The sequence below is a fragment of the Pseudorca crassidens genome, chromosome 17 (assembly GCF_039906515.1).
Source record: "Pseudorca crassidens isolate mPseCra1 chromosome 17, mPseCra1.hap1, whole genome shotgun sequence".
Classification (NCBI taxonomy): domain Eukaryota; kingdom Metazoa; phylum Chordata; class Mammalia; order Artiodactyla; family Delphinidae; genus Pseudorca; species Pseudorca crassidens.
In genome coordinates, this window is record NC_090312.1 from 37,569,461 (window position 1) to 37,593,539 (window position 24,079).

The window sequence follows — 24,079 nt, forward strand, 5'->3', positions numbered from 1 at the left end:
ATATGCTCCATGCTTGAAAAACATCTTTTAAAAACCACATTTTCACATCTTAAGAACACAAAAAAGTGTCAGATACTTTTTTTCCCCTTTGCAGTCTTAGAACTTCAAAAACAGCCAAAAGGAAGTTTTATAAAATATATAAAAATATGTGCTGAGAGCTGAAGTTTTATATGCCAAGAGTTAGACTGCAGTGAATTTTTACTGCAGTTAATATTAACTCCTAGGAAAAGAAAGCTTGCTGGAGACCCACCAGGCCCACTCTGTCATGGGAGAGAATCACAAGACTTTCACGCAGGTTATTCTTACGTGTATGAGAGTCAACTCCTGGTTATCCACTGTTGGATTATCCAGAGTCCCCACCATCCCTGACTTCTTTTCCTTCTCAGTAAAGACGCTTTGGCCATTTCACAGCTCATTAGCACCTCCATCAAAAGGTAGGTGGTGACAGGGAGAAGAGGTGAAATGATAATCAGTAAAGTTTACTGCTTGTTAGCAGCTCTTGTAAAAGACATGGGACAAGGGGTATGAAGCCATCATCATCCTCAGGAACATCAGAAAGAACTTATTAAGTGCTCGTGTGCATGGTAGGAGTACGCATAGCTGGGCATGGCAGTGTGATTTTTTTTTTTATTGATATTTTTATTTCTTTAAGTTTCCCTTCCATTAATTACATCAAATGATTAAGAGTTGTCTGGGCCATGAACACAAAGAAGCTTACCTGTTTTTGTACTCCACTGAGTTGCTGAACCTTGATGATCAGTGAAGCAGTTCGACCCTTGTACTGAATAGTTCTAATAAAAGTCCCAGCATGGTCCACGCTGAAAGGCTCTGACCAACGCCAATTGCCCCAGCCTTCAATACACATGTGTAACAGCTGGAGAGAAAAACAACACTCGTCATAATGCCAAAAGTGCCAACAAAAACTAGCCCTAAAATGAAAGTCTCATTGCTGGAAAACCTTCCTATCTGTAATATTTAGCATCTGTTTTCTTTCTAACCTGCATTATTCATCCACTTCCAGCTTATTCAACCAGGCTAAGAATAGCAAATATGCCACATAGAGTCAATGTGGTTTTCCAGATCACATTTTAAACCTTCTTAAAAATAACTGTCCTATCAAATGGTAAAAGGCCTGTTGAACATTTGAGGAAAGACCATTTCATTCATCTGGAGGACACGAAGGCTGAAATGTGAGATCAAAGAATCGTGGTCTTGGCTGATAGTTTATTCCTTCTTCTGGCTAGACAGTAATTAAAGCTAAATTTGGTTTGTAGCATTATTTTTGACCCTAAATTGCCATTCTTTATTTTTTCTTTTGATTAAGAACAAAACAGAAATTTGAAGATGCAGTTCATTTAATACAGTCTACTTAAGAGATCACATATATCAAATTAGAAATACCTTTAACATTTTGAATGTGTGAGAAAATGTCTCTGTTCTACTTTTTTCTAGCATGTATTTATTGTTAACTTTCACCAGTTGAATCTCCTGATCCACATTCACATTTATTAATGCAGTATTGCCACTTTTGGTAATATTTAGATTTCTTTCATGGTCATCAAATATTTTCTATTTCTACTCCTACCCACTAACTGCAATTAAGTATTCCAAACTTAATTCCACTAACTGAACAAGTATTCTAAAACAACAATAATGCCTGCTTCTTTAGGATACATATTTAAATGAAAACAAACAATGTTCTATATGATTACTAAGTATAAGGAAATAAAACTGACATTTTAGGAAAAAGATTTAGATATATAAACTTAACATTTTCCTTCATATAATATATAATTTTTTTTAAAAGAGTTAACCAAAGGCTAATCACATGAAACATTTTCCAAATTAACAGAATGAATAAAACTTTGAAAATATTATGTACGAGCTATCATAATAGGCTCTTAAAATAAATACATTAAGGACTTACATGGGAATTGCCATAACAATAGAAGTTTTTTGATGGAAACATTATTTTTTAGTTTTAGTTTTGGGAGGAACCCTTATAAAGTGCTTTAATTTGAAAATTTCCCAGGGTCACTGGTCATCACAATGTGATTTTTTTGGTGGAAAACTGAGAGGGTTTTTTTGTTTTTAAATATCTTAAAATACTAAAAAAAACTCTATCTCACCTCCCTGCTTTTAATATGGCCCCACTCCAGTTCGTCCTCCATAACATCGCCAGTGATCCTGTGAAATCAAGAGGCTACCACTCAGATGACTTCTAAAAAAGAAGTCTAACAGCTAAAAAAAGAAAAAAAAAAAATTCCTGGACAGCAAATAAAATACCTTTAGGGAAAATGTGATTTTATATACATTCTTCAACATAAAAGTACCAGAGTATCTTTGATGTTTAAATATTAGTTACAGAAAAAAAAAAAGAAAAACAATAGTGGTGTTTGGAACCATTTCAGTTTTTTGTAGCAGCAACTGGGAATAAAGCTCAGGGTACACACAAAACTAAAAGAAACAAAGAAAGTTGTTTTCTTTGGAGAGACTAGTAGCTGGAAATGACAAAAAAATAATGAGGTAAGGTACTTAAGGTCAAGCTCAGCTGTATTTTTCTTGAAAATTCCACAGCCTCTAAAGAAAGTTTTAATGTACACAATGTAATTTTAATTGAGGAGTGTTCACATTTGCATCTGAGCTCAGTTTTAGGTAGCTCACTCTGTGTACACAGCTTTTAATGACTGAATGTCACCAAGGAGTATGCTGGCAGGTTTCGCTTCGCAGCTATTTGTTCTCAAAATGTTGGCACATATATTTTCTTTGAATTATGAAAATTCAGATACATTTGGAATTAGTTCACACAGAAAAGTTAAGTGGGAGAAAAACATGACGTTTCTCCCCACACGCATGACCAACAGAATATTTGTAATGTTTGGCTTACAGTTAAAAAGCATCTAAATATCATTGGCAATTATATATATATAGTTTAATAGGAAAGGAATGACATTCCTTGGAGAGAAAATCTACAAATAGGAATTCAGGAGGCCTAGTGGTACTTCAGTCCTCCTTCCCATGGTGTAAGTGATTTGGGCACTAGGTAGGGGTGCTCAGATATGCCTGGACATCAAGTGAGGGTGGGAAGTTCTGTTCCTGTTGGACCAACCTGCTCTATTTCACTGCTATGGGTACTGAAAAGTCTCCATTTAATAACAAATACTCATATACCTGTTTTTATTTCTATACTGAAGAAACTATAAAATCAGGCATAAAAATGTGAAATTTGTGTTAGACTGCCTAATCCTAATGAGACTTCTTTCTATTATTCATCCAATACAGTTTTATTATTCAGATACTATAAGGAAGGCAATATGCTAAGAACTATAGAGGAAATAAAGAGAAGAGCTTTGGTCTTTGTCCCACAAGGAGCTTAAGATTTTACAGGGAAAATAAGGCATGCATAACCAACCAACAAGAGGCATTATAAGAGAAGTCTAGAGAAGAGAGGGCTTGTTTAGGCTGCTGTGACTGGGAGAGCTTCTTGAAGCATTTGGGTCTCAGAGTTTGGGTAGGATTTCAACTAGTAAGGATGACAGTCATTTCTGGGCCAAGGGGACAATCTGAGAGGTGAAGCCAGAAGGTTTGCTTGGGGCAAAGTTAATAGTCTCAACTGGTTGGAGGAAAGGGAACATGTAAAGAAGAGTTAGGGATAAGGTCAGAGAAGTAGATCTAGATTGTGGCCAACACTGATGATTTACTAAGCTAAGGAATTTGTGCTTTATTCAGGAATTAGCCTTCTGTATAGATGAGCAATGTGTTGAAAGGATGGTGAGAGCAGAGTGTGGAGGTCAGGACAACTGCAACAGAATGAGAAACAGGAGCAAGAAGCAATGGGCTTAGCAAAATATTACTATCCATTCTGCCTGGAGTCCAAGATATCTTTAATGTTCTCTTATCAATTTGGAAATTTTCTTTCCCCTTTTTTCTATTAAGTTTCCCTTACGGACTCACTTCCTTCACCACCTTTTCCATTCAGGCTTCTTACTCTCTGTGGCCTACTTAGCTAGTGTCTAATATTTTCCATTATGGGGGAAAAACAAAGTCAAATACGAACCACTCTTGTTTGAACTTCTCAATGGGAACTGAAACTAAGTATAAGGCAGGTTGTACAGTAGCCACACTCAATGGAAGGTCTCAAGGGGCTACATTTATTTTTTTCTAGCAGACCCTCCCACTCCAGGGCTGCATTGGCAGCAAGATTAAATTCCACTGAAGACCTCAAATGGGAGCATAGAACTTTCCACTCATTTTTCTGAATAAAAAATAAAACTTAAACTGAATTACTGATCAGGGGCTTGGGGATCAGCTCTCAGGACCACCCACAGGTACATCCAAGGGAGAATTCCTGAATCGACAGATTACAGAGGAAAGAAAAACAAGATGAAATCTAGGATAATAGGGTACACCAAGGAAGAGAAACAGAGAGGGGATGGTTAAGAAAAATTTTTAAATTGTACCTTAAATATAAATGAAGGTACTAGATACTTTTCTGTGAACTTTACTTCACTATTTATTTTAAAATTGTTATCAAGATGATTTCTACTTAATCAGAAATTGAAAGTTTGTCTTCAGAGTCACTTGTATATTTTTTGCATTTTACAGTAACTTACAGTACAGTAATATGTAATGTTCTAAAAAGAAAGTGAAAATTACATAACTTCAAAATATTTCTCCAGGGACTTCCCTGGTGGTGCAGTGGTTAAGACTCCACGCTCCCAAGGCAGGGGACCTGGGTTCTATCCCTGGTCAGGGAAGTAGATCCCACATGCATGCCACAACTAAGAGTTCACATGCCACAACTAAGGAGCCCGCGTGTCACACTAAGGAGCCCACCTGCCGCAACTAAGGAGCCCACATGATGCAACTAAGGAGCCCGCCTGCCGCAACTAAGGAGTCAGTGAGCTGCAACTAAGAAGCCCACCTGCTGCAACTAAGACCCGGTGCAACCAAATAAGTAAATAAATAAATATTAAAAAAAAAATTTCCCTAATCCATTGTATTGTCTGTAGAAATTTTAGGACTTCTAAAAAATTAATGTGAAATGCAAGTGAAATAAGCTACTGAATACATATATATATATATATATATATATAAAATAAACATATAGTATATAATGTATATTTATATATATATTAAAGCTTAAGCATCATATTTGTTTTTTAAACTTCTAAACTCATATCTATATCCCAAGAGCTCAGTGCATTGTAGGCATTCAATAAAATATTTGTTGAATAAGTGAATCAGGATTATTGAAAAATAACCCAAAGTAGATATTCAAAACTTTTAGTGGCAATATTTGTGCATAAAATAATATCATAAAATGAGAATCAAATCAAAATATTCAGAAACAGTTCCTATTTTGAATGACCTTTCAATACGGGAGATTTGCTTTATGTGGATAACAATAGTAGATTAAACTATAAATCAATGCAATCCCTCAGATCTATAATTCAGACATTGCAATATTGATATTAAAGCATAAAGTAGAGCCCAAATGATACACTAGATGAGCATCACGAGGGAAAATTAAGTTAAAATATTAAAACATTCTTGTCTATCTAAAATAATATCTGAAAAGCTACAGATCAAATTAAACAGATCAGTGTTAAACTGCTTGTTTGGAATGCATAAGTCGAACTGATAGTACATTTCACACCAATAAACTAACACGAAAGCAAAATAAAATATGTTGCTCATTATTCCTTTTTTTAAGGCAGTTGAATTTCAGGATGTTCAGAGTATCTGAAATAATGCTGAAAACCAGGTAGAAAAATGTCTAGATAATTGCTAATGCTTGGTGTCACTCTGATTCAATATTGGAACTCTTAGGACCCTATATATCCTTTTACTTTTATAGAGCACAACCTAAAAGAATGATAAAGTAGAAATAAGTCAAATTGAATTATTTTCTAGTGGACAGCTTGGACTCTTTGATGCAGTGTATTTTGGAGGAAAGAGGAGAAAGAAAAAGAAAGCTTTCCAAATCAACCTTCCAGGAGGTGATATAAGTCACTGTTATCCCACAAGTATCATGACACAAAATATGAGGGCTTGTAGGTTTTCTCTCAAGATTGTTTGAATTAAATGAAGGCTACAGATCAGCATAAAACAACCTCTTACAAAAGAAGGGAAACCTGGCACACTCACAAAATGTTGGTTAGAATGAAAATTGTAGCTGGAGGGTAATCCTTGTATCAAAAATCTAAGTTTCAGATACTCACTGGGCTCATCAATTCTAAACAGGAATTTATCCTGATATAATAATTATACATATGTGCAAAGATTTACCTAGATGTAGGTTTATTCCAGAATTGTTTTAATAATGAAAATTTGGCATTACTAGGAAATTAGTCAAATGAAATATAGTAAAAACAATAATAGCTATCAGTTGTTAGACACACACTATGTGTCAAGCAGTGGGCTGCTTTTTATATATTTTCTTATTAATTCCTTAAAACAATCTTATGTGGCAGTTGATTTTGTTTTATTTTATGGATGAAAAAGCAAGCTGAGTTACAGAGAGGCTGTGTGACCTCCCCAGGGCCACAGTGCTGAAGAGGGCCAGGTATAAGATTTGAACTGAGGTGTGCTTACTCAGAACCTCTCTTATACTTAGGATCCTCTCAAGCCATTGAGAAAAATTCACAGAATGAAAAAACGTGAACAATATTACTTAGCCAAAGATTAACCAGAAAAGGAGCACATTACAAAAAGATAGGTGCAGTATACATCCCATTTTTGTAAAACGAACAAAAAGTATATATTCCTATTCCTAAGGGAGAAAATGGCTAGAAATATACCAGAATGCTAATAGTGGTTATCTTGGGGTTGTGGGGTTATGGGTTTTAAGTTTCCTTTTTGTGTGTGTTTTTGTGTGCTTTTACGTAATTTCCAAATTTCATACTATAAATATGTATTACTTTGCAATCAGATAAAAATTAATGTTATTAAAACGAAAAAAAAGTCTAATAGAAAGCATACAGAGCCTGCATTTCAAGTAAAAAGAAATTAGACATTTTTATTTTAAAAACTCAAATTCAGCTTCCCGCATGAAGTTTCCCCATTTGTCCTAGTCAGCTTTGCCATTTGCTCTGTTGGCACTTTGCTAAAAGGGTGACATGGGCCTCAGTTTCTCTCTGAGGCCTCCACCACTGGCTCCTCACACAGGGTCTGACTTGCTGTATACTTACTCACTTGATTCTTGGAGCAGTTTAATGTAATAATTTGAGGGTTTTTTCCCCTAGGGCAATAGTTTTTTTTCTTTCCAATTTAGCAAATATTCTTAGGATCTACATCTATTAAATGTTCACCATAAGCCAACTAACTGTACTATACATGGTGGAGATAAAGACAAATGAGACACACACACCAAAAATTCTCACAATATAGTGGGAGAGATATTTCACCAGAAAAAGTATAGTGCAAAAATTCATGAGAGGAAGGAAAAAATTGTTGTAGGACTCCAGAGGTATTATGCTTGGGGAAATTAAAAGATTGACCAGAGACTGACATATTTTACTTACCCAAAGAAATAACATGAAAAAAAGACATATTGAAATAGAATAAAAGATATACAGGACTGTTACTTCTGATAAACGAAAGCAGGTGACATCCTAACTTGGAGTGGTTCTTTCTGTACAAAATTGATGTCTAAAAACCACATTGATTGCATCACAACCATGACAAGTCATAAAAGTAGCAAACTACGGCTTCAAACCTTTGTGCAAACAACTTGTCAATGTAATTTGGAAAATTAACTTTATATTATGAACTCATCAGCTTACATTCCTCTAACAGCTTTGACGATAACCCAAACGGAACCATTGAATTTTGATCCTGGAAAAGAAAGAGGCATACTCGAACAAAAAATCATCGTTTCAGGAGGTCAGATCTTGCTCTCAGGCAACCAAGAGGCATGTGTGAAGATTCCTGGGGATGGAGGAGAGTTGAGGGTTAGGGAGAAGACCTGCCTGAGAGAGAGTGGTACAGAAAGCGAGGATGAAGAGGCAGTGAACTCTTAGGTCAGGAACTGCCACTTACCCTCAGAGCATCCGTCATCAATAAACACCAGGGATTAAAGCATTAAAGGCACTGAAACACAGTAACTGATAGTTGTTGGGCTGTTTGAAATAATACTATTAACTATCTCCCTGGTCTTTCTATATCTAGTCTTAAATAGTAAATAATTTCTTTATTTCTTTATTTCTTTTACCACTCTATTTTATGAATGGTCATCACAAGACAAAACATAGATGAAGAAAGAGTCAGGAAAAAAATAAACAAAAAAGCAGTAGTTGTGAATGAGGGAAACTGTAGCTTTTTGTGACTTTTGACAATTCAGGATAACAGAGAAGCATGGGAGGATGTAGAAGCTTTCACCTCTGTATAGTTGAGAACATTAGGAAATGCCAGCTGGAAAATGGGAAGTGGAATAGAAACTGACTTTATTATCTGGCCCTGTAGCTGGAGATATGAGAATAAAAATCCCACCATTCCTCAAATAATAAGGGCAATTCATATGATACAACCATTAATAAATAGCAAAAGTGACATGAAAATAAGCCATGAGACCTATGAAAAGATACTGCGAAGCAAAGGAAAAAGCATATCATCTTAGAAAATAAGGGGAAGAGACTAGTTAATATAAATACCCAGTTGCAGAATTCAGGGGAGAGAAATCAGGAAAGGTTTTGGTTTTCTCTAAAGTATGCAAAAATACATGATTTCTATAAAACTGTAGAAAAACACTGAGAGGAAAGAAGAGTCTAGTATAAATAGAAAACAGCCTGAAGTTAAAAAAACTAGATGATATGAAAAGGAAATTAGATAAGAAATAAATGCAAGGAAACAAAGAATGCATTTGCAGAATAACAATCTACACTGATGCAAGTAGAGCAAGTATGAATAATTACTATGGAAGGACAACTTGAAAATCTTTATAATTGTGCAGAGCAAAAAGACAAATAGATGAAGAAATATGAGAGAAAATGTCATAGGTATGAAAGAAAAATGACGTATATAATTATTATAAAGAAAGAAATAATGCTATTCATATATCTATTAATCTTCATGTTTTTAAAACAGTATGTGTTACTTCATCATGCAGTTTATGATAAATCAATTGAATTTCCATGAGTAAACAGGATGTCAAATGGCCCACATCTAGCAAACATTAAGGCTTAATCAATGTTTCAGTGTATCTATAATCAAGTCATAGAAACTTTTTAAAAATTAAAAAAGATTTCTCATAAATAACTACAATCCGTATTCCAGAATTTATTTATGGTTTTTCATTGTTCAGACATTAGTCTCTGTTCAATCTATTATGGACATTTACATACTTAAGAGAAAAATAAGTTAAAAAAAGAAGAAAAAGTAGGGTGAAGAGTAGTGGCACTTTTAATTTATACATTGTCTACAAGACAATAGGATGCTTAATGGGTATTCTTTGCTAAAAAGTTACCTAAATTGAAATTATCTAAATTAGGGAAAAATAATTTACCTCACAACCTCACAATTTTTTTTTGGCAAAATGATTTAATAAGCAAATTCTCTCATATGTTAAAATATAATTTCATGCATAACTTTTTCGGAACATATTAACCATGAAATCAGATATAAATGCACATAGTAAAAAAAAAAAAAGGTCATTTCAACATTACACATATCTATTGTTTTCATGTTTCTAAAGGGTATGGGCTTCCCTATATTTAAATGATATATGACTGATAAAACATGAGCTGTGACACTAATAGCTGCCTTAAGTCCAAAACTGTGTGATAATCTTTGAGGCTGTTCATCCTTAATGCTACCATAAGGGGTTGAAAAGTAAAAATTCAGAGAAATTTGATATGTATGCTTATGAGTGTGTACAGAAGAGGATAGTCTGTCTATAAAATAATTCACATTTTCTTTTTAAATAATTAGATAAAATAAATACAAACATTAACTGCTTAATTGAGTGGCACTAACAGCCAGGAGATTTGGGTGCTGTGTAGACACTCTCTCGATAGAATGATAGTCATGCTCTTGGTTAGACCCAAGTCTTCAGTGGAAGAGATAAGGGTATGTTGGATGGAACTAATAAAGGATACTGTAGGTAAGCTGAGAAATGGAAGCCAATAAGATAAGAAACTGGAGATACTGTTTGATAGTCATTCAGACCTGGATAAATGTTCTGAGATTGTGAGCCAAATTGTCAGCTTTTGTTTGTTTGAAAATCAATTTTGACTAAATACAAATATAAACCATAGAGAAACCTAACCAAAGTTTGAATAAAAATTTTCTTTTAAATTGTTCTTTTAAAATGTTCATTCATCATTTAGCAAAATTTAGTTTAATGTAAAATAGAAGACATTGCCAACATGTGTCCTAAGAGAAGATCGAGTAGTTCTATGCAATCTGTAATTTATTTTTAGTCATCATGGCCATTTAGACAATTATAATTGTTATCCCTAATTTTTAATTAGAAAAAAAGTCAACAGATGGATATAAAAGAAATCCAAAATTTTTACAGTTATTTATTTTCATTTAACTAAACTGCCTTGCCATACTAAGAAAACATTTTCATAAAGGTTAAATAAAGTATTTCATGGCAACCGCTGCTTCTTAGTGCCTGTATAACAAGAAACATGAGCCAGCCAAAGTTGTGCAAGTTGGTTTTCTTTCCCAGTAAGGGAATGTGGTATCTAAGACCTTGTCCTAACTCATTTTATCCCCAAGTGTAAGTCAAGCAAGTCAAATATGAACTAATGCCTGAAGGGAAGTCCCTGACTCCAAAAGTATGGATTATTTCACATTTATCTTAAAATCTGCTCTCAGAGTTCTTAAAATTCACTAACTTGGCAAGTCAGGAATTATCATGAGAAATGAAATAATTTCATAACTATGAAGTCATCCAACATTCCATGCATCTGACACTCATTGGGCTTGGCCATGTCTTGGGCATTATTCTGACCTTTAGATAATAAGCTCTTCAATATCCTGTTCAGCATGGAAAGAATTAAAAAGTGCCACAGTATAATAGGTATGCCATTGTCTTTAATAGAGTTAATGCTTTTGTTACACAGACTTGTGGTAACAGGTTATGATTAAACACAATCACATTCTGTACGCTGAAATCTTTATAACATTCTTAATCAGTATTTCCCATTACTTAAAAATGGCAAAATACCATGCTTTAATGGTCCAGCTGCACTCCCTTTCTCCAAGCACTCTGTATTAAAATTCACATTTAAAATTAGTTCAGTCAAGGACCTTTATGTTTAGACATCAAGAATTCACATTTGCAGAGCACTAGCTTGTGAAAAGCCTTTGAGTGTCTTGTAAAAAGCTTAAGGAATCCTCAGTTACATTTTTCTCCAAAGCTATATTTCAATATCTAAAATTTATTGCCAGAGAAGGGACAGAGAGACCATTAGCAGCACCAGCAGTCATTCCTCCGGGTGCTTCACAGTTGAAATAATCCCCAGTTGTGCCCTTTTATGCAGGCTTGTAGAAAACTCCAGAAATAAGCCCTGGGACTGGATAAAGTGCCCTATCACAATCCTATCTTTGCCATTTCTTTACGACTTTAAAAGTCTTAACTAGGTCATACTGCAAACCATTTTTACAAAGAAACTTTGAAACATACAGGAAAACTCAACCCCAAACTTCTGCCTCTCATTTAAATGGAGTAAGTGTATTTCCCAACAGTAAATGAAGACATTCCAAATATCTCTATCCACTAGATACTTAATGACCAAAACTGTTAGGGCCCCATTTACTGGTGACTTCAACAAGGCACAATAACCGTCCTCACAGAACGTTAAGTGTCCTGGAATCTCTCAGGAAACTGAAAATATTTTAAGAGAGAAAGGTGAAGAGACCGAGTCTGCAGTCTACTATTTTGCTGTTTCAGTGACTGCTTAGAACTAAAATAAAAATGCAGTTTATGGTGACTGGATAGTAGGCCTCGGGTACTCAAATGGAGTCAGTGTTTACAGAATATTTTGGATTAAAATCCTTGCCAGATGGTCCCAAGAACTGTTTACCTCACTGTTGATTTTAGCTATCTTAATGTCAGGAACAATAAAAAGAAGCTTGTTACTGCCACTGGGGAGCAAAGGCATACAATCCTTCCTCCCTAAATGGAATTGCTAGTTGTAGACAGCTGTGCCCTACACAACAGCAGGAGTGTTACTGTAGTTTCTGGGAGTCTATTTCCATGATTAGAGAAAGAGACAATATAAGGCAAATTTAACTTGAAATAATGTCTACTTTAAATCAATAATATTTGGTAATTGTACAATGTACTTTTAGTTTATGATAAACAATAAAACTTCTTCAGAGTTAAACACAGGAAGAGTTGGACATGCATGTGGACCTGAAATGTGGTCTCCTTTGAAGTACACTGCTTGTCCCCTCCTGTAGCATTTTCCTATTTTATAATAGTTTTCATCAGAGGCCACTGGGAGGCCAGAGGGGTAGAGGTGGGGGAGACCAGGAGCTACTCCTAATTATAAGTCCAACTGCATTGACAGCATACAAAAGCATACATTTTGAGATCAGAGGACCTCTTTTTGTGTGTCTATATAATACAGACAAAAGCACCCAATATGATGCAAAGAATGCTGTTTACAATGTTCATATTGTGAAAATAAGCTTTTAAATCTATGTTCTTGAGAAATATCAGATGTTATGAGAAATCTCAACATTTATTTATTCAGTGAACACTTATCAAATGCCAGTTATGAGCAAGATACAGGATTAGATACTGTGGAAAATCACTTTTTATTTTTGTATTTTTTTAACATCTTTATTGGAGTATAATTGCTTTACAATGGTGTGTTAGTTGCTGCTGTATAACAAAGTGAATCAGCTATATGCATACATATATCCCCATATCCCCTTGCTCTTGCATCTTCCTCCTACCCTCCCTACCCACCCCTCTAGGTGGTCACAAAGCACTGAGCTGATCTCCCTGTGCTATGCGGCTGCCGGGTTCTCAAGTCCATCCTCTATGTCTGTGTCTTTATTCCTGTCCTGCCCCTAGGTTCTTCAGAACCCTTTTTTTTTTTTTTTGGATTCCATATATATGTGTTAGCATACAGTATTTGTTTTTCTCTTTCTGACTTATTTCACTGTGTATGACAGACTCTAGGTCCATCCACCTCACTACAAATAACTCAATTTCATTTCTTTTTATGGCTGAGTAATATTCCATTGTATATATGTGCCGCATCTTTATCCATTCATCTGTCGATGGACACATAGGTTGCTTCCATGTCCTGGCTATTGTAAATAGAGCTGCAATGAACATTGTGGTACATGACTCTTTTTGAATTATGGTTTTCTCAGGGTATGTGCCCAGTAGTGGGATTGCTGGGTCATATGGTAGTTCTATTTTCAGTTTTTTAAGGAACCTTCATACTGTTCTCCATAGTGGCTGTATCAATTTACATTCCCACCAACAGTGCAAGAGGGTTCCCTTTTCTCCATACCCTCTCCAGCATTTATTGTTTGTAGATTTTTTGATGACGGCCATTCTGACCGGTGTGAGGTGATACCTCATTGTAGTTTTGATTTGCATTTCTCTAATGGAAAATCACTTTTTTTAAAAAGCCTCCTTTTTTTTTTTTTTACACTGTTGGTTAGCAGAAAATTTTATTTTATTTTACAGAACTAGCATAATCCTGAGACAAAAAAAAGAACAAAAGATCCCCCAAACAGGCCAACAAACAAACAAAAAACACCTATAGACTAATGAATGAACACAAATGCAAAAATATTAAGTGGAATACTTCTAACTAAAATCTAGGAGTATGTTTAAAGAATAAATGCTGTGTTCAGGTATTTATTCCAGGAATGCTGATACAGTTCAATATAAAGAGTCTGTTAGTATATATTGCTCATTTCATCACACCTACAGGTCAAAGGCAGCAAAAGTGATCATTTCATAGTTCAAATAGAATCAACTTTTGCTCATGTTGAAAACACAGTCATAGCCTCCTAACACGTTTAATGTGGAGACAGAAACTCCTCAGTACACAAGGTCCTCTCCTCTCTCTACAGGCTCATCCTGCCCCGACCCCGCCCCTCCCTGGAGTGAAAAGCCTCCTACTTTTTTTCCCTCTTTTTACTTTCAGCAAATACCCACTACCACTCATCCTCACTCCAAAAGGAGGCTTTTGTGGTAAGCTAAAAATGGCCACAAATTCTCTTAGCAACTTGCATCAAGAGGTTAAAATCTTGTTCCTTATCCTTTGGATCTGGCCTCACCTTGTGATGTGCTCTGCCTAGTAGAATGTGGCAGCAGATACTGTGAGAGATCTGAGCTTAGGCTCAACAGGCTTTGCAGTCTTTGCTCTCGTTCTCCCAACTAGGCTAGCCTGCTGGAAGGATCACATGGAAGAGAACCCTGGCCAGTGGTCTGCCAAGTACCAAATATGCAGGTGGGGCAGTCTTGGACCACCCAGCCCCAGCTGGCCTACCATGTGACTGCAGCCTCATGAGTGAGCCCAGCTGAGATCAGCAGAAGAACCTCTTAACTAAGTGCACCTAGATTTCTGACCAACACACTCATGAGCTAATAAATTTTTTAAGGTCACTAAAGTTTTATGGTGGTTTGTTAAGCAGCAATAGATATTTGGTATAAACCTCATTCCACCCAGGGTCAATCCTTCTACTTGTGATCTGGATGCCTTCTTCTTCTCCCCTTCTGGGACCTGATGCTGTTAATCATTCTTCCTCTCTTCTGCATCACCAACCTATCTGCTATTTACTTCTGCTCATATATGAACGTGCCTAAGGTACTTTAATTTAAAATCCTTGCTTGACCCTGCAGCTTTCTCTAGCTAACACCCAATCAAGATTAAAAAAAAAAAATTCATGTTCATTCTCCCTGTTTCCTCACCTCTCATTCATTTTTCAACCCACTCAATCTGATTTCTATCCCTATCTTGCCAGTGAAAATGCTTTCCTTGAGCTATCAGTGACCTCCCAATTGCCCGATACAATGGTCTCCCCAGTTCTTGCTTCACTCAATCTCCTTATGGCATATGACACTGATAATTCTATCCTTCTAGATAGTCTCCTTGGCTCTTAGAACACGATTATGTCCCAGTTTTCCTGCCATGTCTTGGTTTTCTTTCTTCCTCTTATTCCTCTTCAATGGATCCCATTCCTCAGCCTAACCCCTAAATTCTATGGGGTTTAAATCCTTATGGCAGCTCAGCCCCAAGACAGCCCCAATGATCCATGTCTCCTTTTATTTGTGTCTTTGTGTAGTCCCCTCCCACAATGAATAGGGCTGATCTGGACAACCACTAGGATATTACAGAAATGATAATTAATGACTTCTGAGCCTAGGTCATAAAAGACACTGTGGCTTTTGTCTTGTTCTATCTTGGATAACTTGATCTGGGGGAAGCCAGCTGCTATGTCTTGAGAGGACTCAAGCAACTCTTTGGAGAGATCCTTGTAGCAAGGAGCTGAGGTCTCCTGCCAAGAGCCATATGAGGGAGCCATTTTGGAAATGGATCCTCCAGCCCAGTCAAGCCTTTAGATGATTGCAGTTCTAGCTAATGTCTTGACTACAGCCTTACCAGAGACTCTGAGCTAGAACCACCCAGGTAAACCACTCCCAAAGTTCTTGGCTAATGAAACCGAGATAATAAATGTTTGTTGTTTTATTTACTCAAGTTGTGGAGTAATTTGTTAAACAGCAATATGTAACTAATACAGAGTGTGGTACCCGCAAGTGGGGTGCTACTGTAACAAAAGCCTAAAATGGGGTGGGGCGGGGCACTGGAGCAGGCCTGTGCAAAAAACCAGAACGACTTGAGAGTATTAGTGAATATCTAAGGTGCTTCAAAGATACTATTAATTGAAACTTGATGGTCTTAGAGGAGGCTGCCAGTGAGGAAGTGAGGAAAATGTTACTGGAAACTGGAGGCAAGGGGTTTCTTGTTATGCAGTGGCAGAGAGTTCAGCAACACCATAACCTACAGTAACATGGAAAGCAGAAAATGTGCCTAATAAACCATGTGATCTAGCTAAGGAGATTTCCAGGCAGTGTTGAAGTGCCTCCTGGCTCTTATCTGCTGCTTGTATCAAAGTCCAAGAGGAACGATGCATGCATGAGGAAGAATTGTTAGATAAACAGGAGCCAGGACTTGCTAGTTTTGAAAATTTCTAGCCTTCCAGATGGAAATGATGTTAAAAATCAAGAAAGAGCTTCCAGGCAAAGCTCAAATCCAGGACACAGCCAGGAAAGCTGGGTCTAGGGAATGAAGCTAAGGATGTGGTTGTAAAATCCTCTGTTAAGATCTCAGAAAGATCTAAATTGGTGTCTCAATGAACTATTCAAACAATAGGGCTTCTGAAACACTTAAGGGTGATGTCCCCTAGCAGTATGGGCAGAATCCCAAAGCAGAGAAGGAACTGTCTTGAAGAGATGTGGGTGTGATTTTGTCCACAGTGCTGAACCAAAGCACTGTAAGATTAACAAGAGACCTACAGTGTTCTTTAAAGAATTATACTGGCAGAAACACTGCCAACTTAGACTGAAGAGACTAAGACAGTACAAAATGTAAAGGGGCCTTTAAACTTTCATAATTCAACTGGTAGAATGCAGGCTGAGAAAACTATGAAGAGCAAACAGAGCATATTTTTCTCATGGAAAAGGATGGATGACATACAGGCTTGAGCCAAAAGTCCAAAGCCAGGAGCCATGGAAAATTATTCCCAAGCAGCAGTATGAATGATTACTGATTAAGAAACTTCCAACATTTACCTGTTTGGATTTCAGAATTTCTACGGATCAGTAACTCCCATGTGTCTCCCGTTTTCTCCTCCTATGAATGGGAGTATCTGTAATAGTTATCCTACGCCTGTACCACCACTGTACATTTTTCTACAGCAAGAGCTAACTCATAACATCCTCTGATCTTAGCACTCTTTCCTTGGGCATTCGTGTCTATTCCCACTGCTACCTAGGCATTGATGAGAGGCCAAATCTTTACCTCTAGTCCAGACTATTCTTCTGAGCTCCAGACCATTACATTCAATTTGCCTATTCAACATGGCCACTTGGAGGTCTCGTTAGAAAAGAGAAAGGAAAGGAAAGGCACCTTTGGATACACAGAGCTGAGGTCTTTAGTAGGCACCTGATAAATGTAATTTCATGGGATATTCACAGTAACTTCTTAATTTTGCAGAAGAGGAAGCTGAAGCTCCAAGGAATTACGACACTGTCCAATTTAACACAGCTAAAAAACCTTAGGAGGGAAATCCAGGTGTTCACAGCTTCAAATCTGTGCTGTTTCTAATATATCATCCTTCCTGCCTCCAAAGTAACCTAAAACTCAAATGTGTCCAAAATGGACTTTAGGGACACTGTGCTGTGCTCTCACATCTGCCCCATTCTCTGTATGGAAAACACTGTCCTCCTACTCAGTTCCCTGTTGTGGCCAAGTACACCACCACCAACCTGTCCCCTAAGTCTGAAACCTTGGAGTCGATCCAGGCCCTTCTCTTCCATGGTCAATGACCATATCCTGGTGATTATAACCTTCAAAATATCTTCCAAATGGATCTCTCCTTAATAAACCTTCTCTTAGCATGTTAAAGATTTTGTTCCACTGTCTATTAGCCTCCACTATATACAAAGAAAAGTCAGTAGTTATTTGAATTGTTGTTTCCCCTATAGTTTAACTCTGGCTGCTTCAAGGTTTTCTCTTTATCTTTGGTTTTCAGTAGTTTCATTATGATGTGCCTGGGTGTGAATTTCTTTGAAACATCTGTTTGGAGTTTTTCCTGAGCTTCTTGGGTCTGTAAATTTCTGTCTTTCACAAAGTTTGGAAAGTTTTCTGAGATTATTTCTTTAATTTTTGGAGCCCCATTCTGTCTCTCTCCTCTCAGTCTCTCATTACAATTACTCATATATTAGATCTTTTGAAATTGTCCCACAGGTCCCTGCAGTTCTATTTATTTTGTTTGAATCTTTTTTCCCCTCTCTTCTTCAGATTTGATGATTTCTAGTGATCCATCTTCAAGTTTACTGACTTTTTTCTTGTGTCATGTTGTATTTTTGTTGCTGAGTAAAAAATTACTACAAATTTGGCAGCTTAAAACAACTCACATTTATTATCTCACAGTGTCTGTGGGTCAGGAGTCCAAGCAGAGCTTAGCTGGGTTATCTGCTTATGGTCTCACAAGATTGCAACTGAGGTGTCAGCTGGGCTGCATTCTTACTTAGAGGTTTGACTTGGGAAGAATCTGCTTCCAAGCTCACTCAGGTTGTTGGCAGAATTTATTCTCTGGTGTCTATATGATGTGGGCTTTGACTTTTTAATGACCAGCACTGGCAGCCACCTGCAGGTGCTGGTGGCTTCCCACAGCTCCCTGCCCCATGGTCCTCTTCATGGGCAGCTGCAACATGGTAATTTGCTTCTTCAAGGCCAGGAGGAATGTATGTATCTCTCTCTCTCCTCACAAAAGGGTCCAGTCTCTCTTTTAGTAGTTTTACCTGATTAAATTAGCCCACCTAGAATCACCTCTGTTTTGATTAACTAAAAGACAACTAACAGATATAGAGAAATAGTGGTTACCGGTGGGAGAAGAGAAGGGGAAGGGGCAAGATAGGGGTAGGGGATTAAGAAGTACAAACTACTGTGTATAAAATAAATAAACAACAAGGATATATTGTACAGCACAGTGAATATAGTTAATATTTTATAATAACTTTAAATGGAGTAGTATAATCTATAAAAAAATTTGAATTACTATGTTGTATACCTGAAACTAATATTATATTGTAAATCAACTATACTTCAATTGAAAAAATGTTAAAAAAATCAACTAATTTAGAAATTAATTATATCTGTAAAATTCCTTTACTGTTGCCATAGTTGCTTTAAAGTACAATATATGCCTGATAATTACAACCTCTGGGTCACATTGGTGTTGGAATCTGTTAATTAGCTTTCCCTTGAAATTGAGTAACTTTGTTTTTTTTTGAGATTCTTGAGATCTGTCAAGTAATTTGGGGTCATATTGTGGACACTGTAAATGATGCTATGTTGTGGACACTCTGGATTCTCTTATAAGTCCTCCAGAGTGTTAATATTTTTAACAGGTAATTAATTTGTTTAGAGTCAAACTAAAACTCTTACACCTGGGTGAGTGGCAGTGCAGATTAATTCAGTTCTTTAAGCCTTGGGTACAATCTGCTTTCAGTCTGCCCCATGCATGTGTGGTTCAGTAGTAAGCAGACAGGTGGGCCAAATTTCAACATATTATTTTCCCATTCTCTGGCTTTCCATTTTCCAAGATTTTCTCCTCACTGTCTAGCAGCGTTGGTTGCCTGAGATCTTTCACCTGGTACCTTGGGCCAGAAAGACAGTGGGCCACCCCTGCACTGCTACAACTGTGGCTGCCCTCAAAGCAAAGCCAACAAAAAATGGGTAAATCGTTCTGTGCAGATTACTTGCTCGAAGATTCTATTCACCTCCAAAATCTGCCTGCCTTTGTTCGTCTCCAGAGGTAGTTGCTTTGTGTTTTGCTCACAATTTATAGCTGTTATTCACAGAAAGATCAGTCTGTTAGGCATTTTCACCAATCTCTGACTTCTACTCTGTCTTGGCTCAGGTACTATAATCTCTCTCACTCCTGGGCTATACAGTGGTGCCCATACAACCCTCTGCATGTATTCTCAGCCTCCTCTAGACTGTCTTCTCAACTACACGACGGCAATCTTTCCAAAATGCAACTGTGATCCCGTGACGACTCTACTTAAAATCCTTCAGTAGCCAAAAGCTGCCCATCACATTTAGTTGTATCTCCTCAAAATGGACAGCCAGGCTCTTCAGAACATAACTCCTCCAAACAGTGGTGTGTTGGAGCTGGCTCATACTTGTTTGTGAAAAAGTATTGCTAAATATTCAGGAATCTTGTGAGCTGGTTGTTAAATCATTGGTAGCTTGAAATCAGCGATGGTAGGAGTACTTTCACCATGATAATCGGCCAACCCTGCAAATCAGGGTATTCCCATCACCACCAAAGAGCCAGTTTCCTAGCACACATCTCTTCAGCATGGCATGCAAATTTATGCCTGAGTTTATGCTGAACAAAACCTGAATTCCCTTGAACATGGCATGCTGCCTGCCTGTCTGTCTCCCTGGTTCCGCCTCATGTGCACAGCATACAAGGGCCCTCATGGCCTTCATCTACTTTTCTGTCTTGCAATTCCACACATGTACTCTACACTGTAGCCAAATTAGTCAAGTCCTACCATGCCATGTTGTTTCATGCCTCTGTGGCTTTCACACATGTTGTTTCCTTTACCTGGAACCGCTTCCCCACTGCCTTTCCCTGACCTAACACTTATTTAAACATGAAAATTCAGTACAAACATGCCTTCCACTAGGAAGCCTTGGCAGATTCCCCTCCTCATGTTAGGAAACATTTTCTTTGAGTTCTCATTAAGACCATGTCCATATCCAGATGCAGTTGATTGTATTTCCTGGTCTCTTGCTCTTCTTCCCTATGGCTAGTGTTTTAATTCAGTTACCCATCATTTCTCCCTGTCTGGATGCCACAATATCCTCATAGATATAGATCATGTCTATAATAATTTGTTTACTTTTCTGACTCCCTCATCAGACAGTGAGTTTCTTAGAAAAATGTACATATTTAATTACACACAATAGGTCACAAGAAATGATCATTTATTGATTACAAATGAATGGGAGGGAAGGAGACCAAACAAGCAGCTAGAAAGAAATAATGGCAGAGAGGAGGGCTTGTGAGTAGACTGAGGCAGGCCTTGGATGCCAGATAGTTTGGGTATATTTAATAGATGATGATGGAGGCTGTAAATATTTTTGGACAGGAAAGTATCAAAACATTTAGGAAAATGAGCTGTAGTCTGCAAGGTAGATTGAAGTGGGGCAAAGATGTAACTAAGAGAATAATTGATAAAAACTATTGCAATAGTTCATAAGAGAAGCATTAAAAATAACCATTCTTGATATACTGGGTTGGCCAGAAAGTTCGTTTGGGGTTTTCCATGGCATGCTACGAAAACCCGAACGAACTTTTTGGCCAACAATGTCATTACACTTGCCACTGTTCTAATTAGCATTTGAAATTCCTGTCTTTTAGTCTATATATAAATATTTTCAGGGTTTTTACTTAACTTCTCTCTGATTTAATAATCTATATCCTTTATTTTAAAAAGTTGAGAAGTATATAAAAATGTAATACATTGGAAAAATACCACCTTAAAAAAAAATACACCATTCAGAGGCAACCACTGGTAACATTCTGACATACCTTCCAGTATTTTGACATATTTTCCAGTATTTTTCTATGCATTTTTTCTTATATTGTTAAGATCATATTGTATGTGTAGAATTTTATGTTCTGCTTTTCTGACTGATATGATATGGTAGCACTTCACCTTCCTATGTAAAAATTTAAAGGTCCCATAAAAGTTCATCTCATAGATACGCCAGATTTTATGTACCTATTTCTTTAAAAGTGAACATTTTGATTTTTTGATGGTATAAGTCAAATTATAATAAACATTTTTGTGTATAAACCTTTGCTTTAATTTGGATTGTTTCCTGAGAGTAGATTACTAGTAGGAGATTTACAGGGTCAAAGGCTATGACCATTTTAATAGCTATAATGCTTCTTATCAAATTGCTTTTTAGAAAGGAAGTATCAATTCCACCTGCACCTTCAGTGTGTAAGAGTGCCTTTTCATTGCCCTTTCTAAGCAAACTCTGATATGCTGTGTGCCATATAATATAATAGCAGGGGCGAACACTTGACAAATTTATCGGTTTGAACGGTTTTGCCAACACAGGATATTTACCTGCGTCCCTAAGTCTACTTTTAAAATTTTTTAACTTGTGACTGTGGCAACAAGAAATGTGCTCATTCTCTAGATATATGTGTGCACATGCACTATATAAACGGATATGGAAAGAGTGGTGACTGAGTGAGAAATGACAGTCTAGCCAATAAAATTGACAACTGGCTGGAATTTCCCTAACATAGGTAGATACTCAAAAAACCATCACTTTTCCTTTAGGCAGGAGGAAAAATGATCAGATCTCACTTTTAAATATTTTTACATCCAAAAATAGAGAACTGCGGAACTTCCTGTCTATATGGGCTGAGAACAAGAACAATACAAATATTTTACTGTTATGTGGTAAGCACAGGTTGATTTTACAAGTGTTAGATTTAAACTATTACCTGTCATTTCATAATTTCTGAAAAATGCTACCAAGTTTTCAAGTGATGGGAATCCCATTTAGATCAGAACAAAGACAATTTTATATCAAACCTTTAGTCTCCTGAATTTTGTCCACTGAGAGACCTGAGAGCAGGGGTTGGCAAATCAGGCATGGCTTCTGGGCCAAATGTGGTGCACCACCTATTTTTGTATAGCCTGTGAGCTAAGAGTGTTTTTTACATTTTCAGATGGTTGAAAAAGGTCAAAAAAAGCATACTAGTTTGTGATGTGTGAAAATTATTGAACTTCAAATTTCGTTGTCTATAAATAGAATTTTATTTAAAATTTTTAAAATTTATGTCACACTCATTTAAAATAAATTTTAAAATTTATTTTAAAATTTTATGGCACATAGTCAAACTCATTTGTTATCATTGCTTTTGTACAGAGTTGAATAGCTCTGAGAGAGGCTCTAAGGTCCTGAAAGCCTAAAATATTCACTGTCTGGCCCTACATAAAAAAGTTGGCCCATCTCTGCCTGATGAAACTAACATCTGATTTACATTTTCTTCCCTAAATCTGATTACTTTGATGAGTATTTCCCAGATGCTCTGCTGCTCTTCCAAATTGATTCTTACCTTGTTGCATTTCGCATTTTTAAATATCTGCCATTTTCACAAGCTTATAAAACTTCCTACTATATCCATTTTGGAGCAATATTTTGTTATTTTCTATAGCTCTGTCTAGAGCTCATTTTCACCTTGACTGATGGTTTGCTTTTTTTTTTTTAATGGTACGCGGGCCTCTCACTGTTGTGGCCTCTCCCGCTGCGGAGCACAGGCTCCGGAGGCGCAGGCTCAGCGGTCATGACTCACGGGCGCAGCCGCTCCGCGGCATGTGGGATCTTCCCGGACCGGGGCACGAACCCGTGTCCCCTGCATCGGCAGGCGGACTCTAAACCACTGCGCCACCAGGGAAGCCCTTGACTGATGGTTTGATTACTAAAATTCAGTCACTCGTAGTAAGAATTCTAAAAAAAAAAAAAAAAAAAAGCATAATCTATAAATTGGGCATGCTTTTTTTTGCAGTACGCGGGCCTCTCCCGTTGCGGAGCACAGGCTCCGGACGCGCAGGCCCAGCGGCCATGGCTCACGGGCCCAGCCGCTCCGCGGCATGTGGGATCTTCCCGGACCGGGTACGAACCCGTGTCCCCTGCATTGACAGGCAGGCGGACTCTCAACCACTGCGCCACCAGGGAAGCCCTAAATTGGGCATGTTTTGAGGGTAAAAGCAAATGTAATTCCTTACATACAAGATAGAGGCATTCCTTTTGCAAGCAGTTTAATTACCTAACAGTGCTCTCTCTTAACCAGAAAAGGAAGTTAACTTGAACAGCCTACACACAAGTCCTACTATGATGGAAGCGCCACTAAAGTCAGTTTGGCTAAATTAAACAAAGCTTCCCTTGACTCTGAGCTGCATATACTGCCCATATTCTGGGGAAAGATTCCATAAACTCACATATCCAGTCCTTAGATTCAACTTCATATAATGTGAAGCACTTCTCAGTAAAGGACTGGTTACTGTTCTTGTCCAACCTGATCTGAAGTCTACTGAATTGGAATATTTAAGGGCCCTCTGTGGTGGCATATATGACTGTGCAGCTGAATATGTTCAATTATTCCCTAGGAAAAAGTTTTGTTCTTCCTTTGTTTGCTTAGGCAAGCAACTGTTGTGGGATATCCAGCATTTTAAGTGATTCTGCCTCAGAGCATGTGTTAGAAACTATAAGGAGAGTTTATAACATTTCAATTCTAAAAGGTTTTTCAGCTTTGGATTTCTGGAATT

At 37.2% G+C, this 24,079-nt stretch overlaps 1 protein-coding gene across 8 annotated transcripts in view; it reads right to left on the bottom strand.

Annotated features, from left to right (window-relative positions):
• VPS13B (vacuolar protein sorting 13 homolog B) overlaps window positions 1-24,079 on the bottom strand; it is a 798,169-nt gene that overhangs the window by 61,938 nt on the left and 712,152 nt on the right. For all 8 annotated transcript variants that reach the window (XM_067711645.1, XM_067711646.1, XM_067711647.1 and 5 more), the window contains exon 44: window positions 719-874. In XM_067711645.1, the coding sequence (XP_067567746.1) occupies window positions 719-874 (156 nt within the window). The remainder of the gene's footprint in view (window positions 1-718; window positions 875-24,079) is intronic.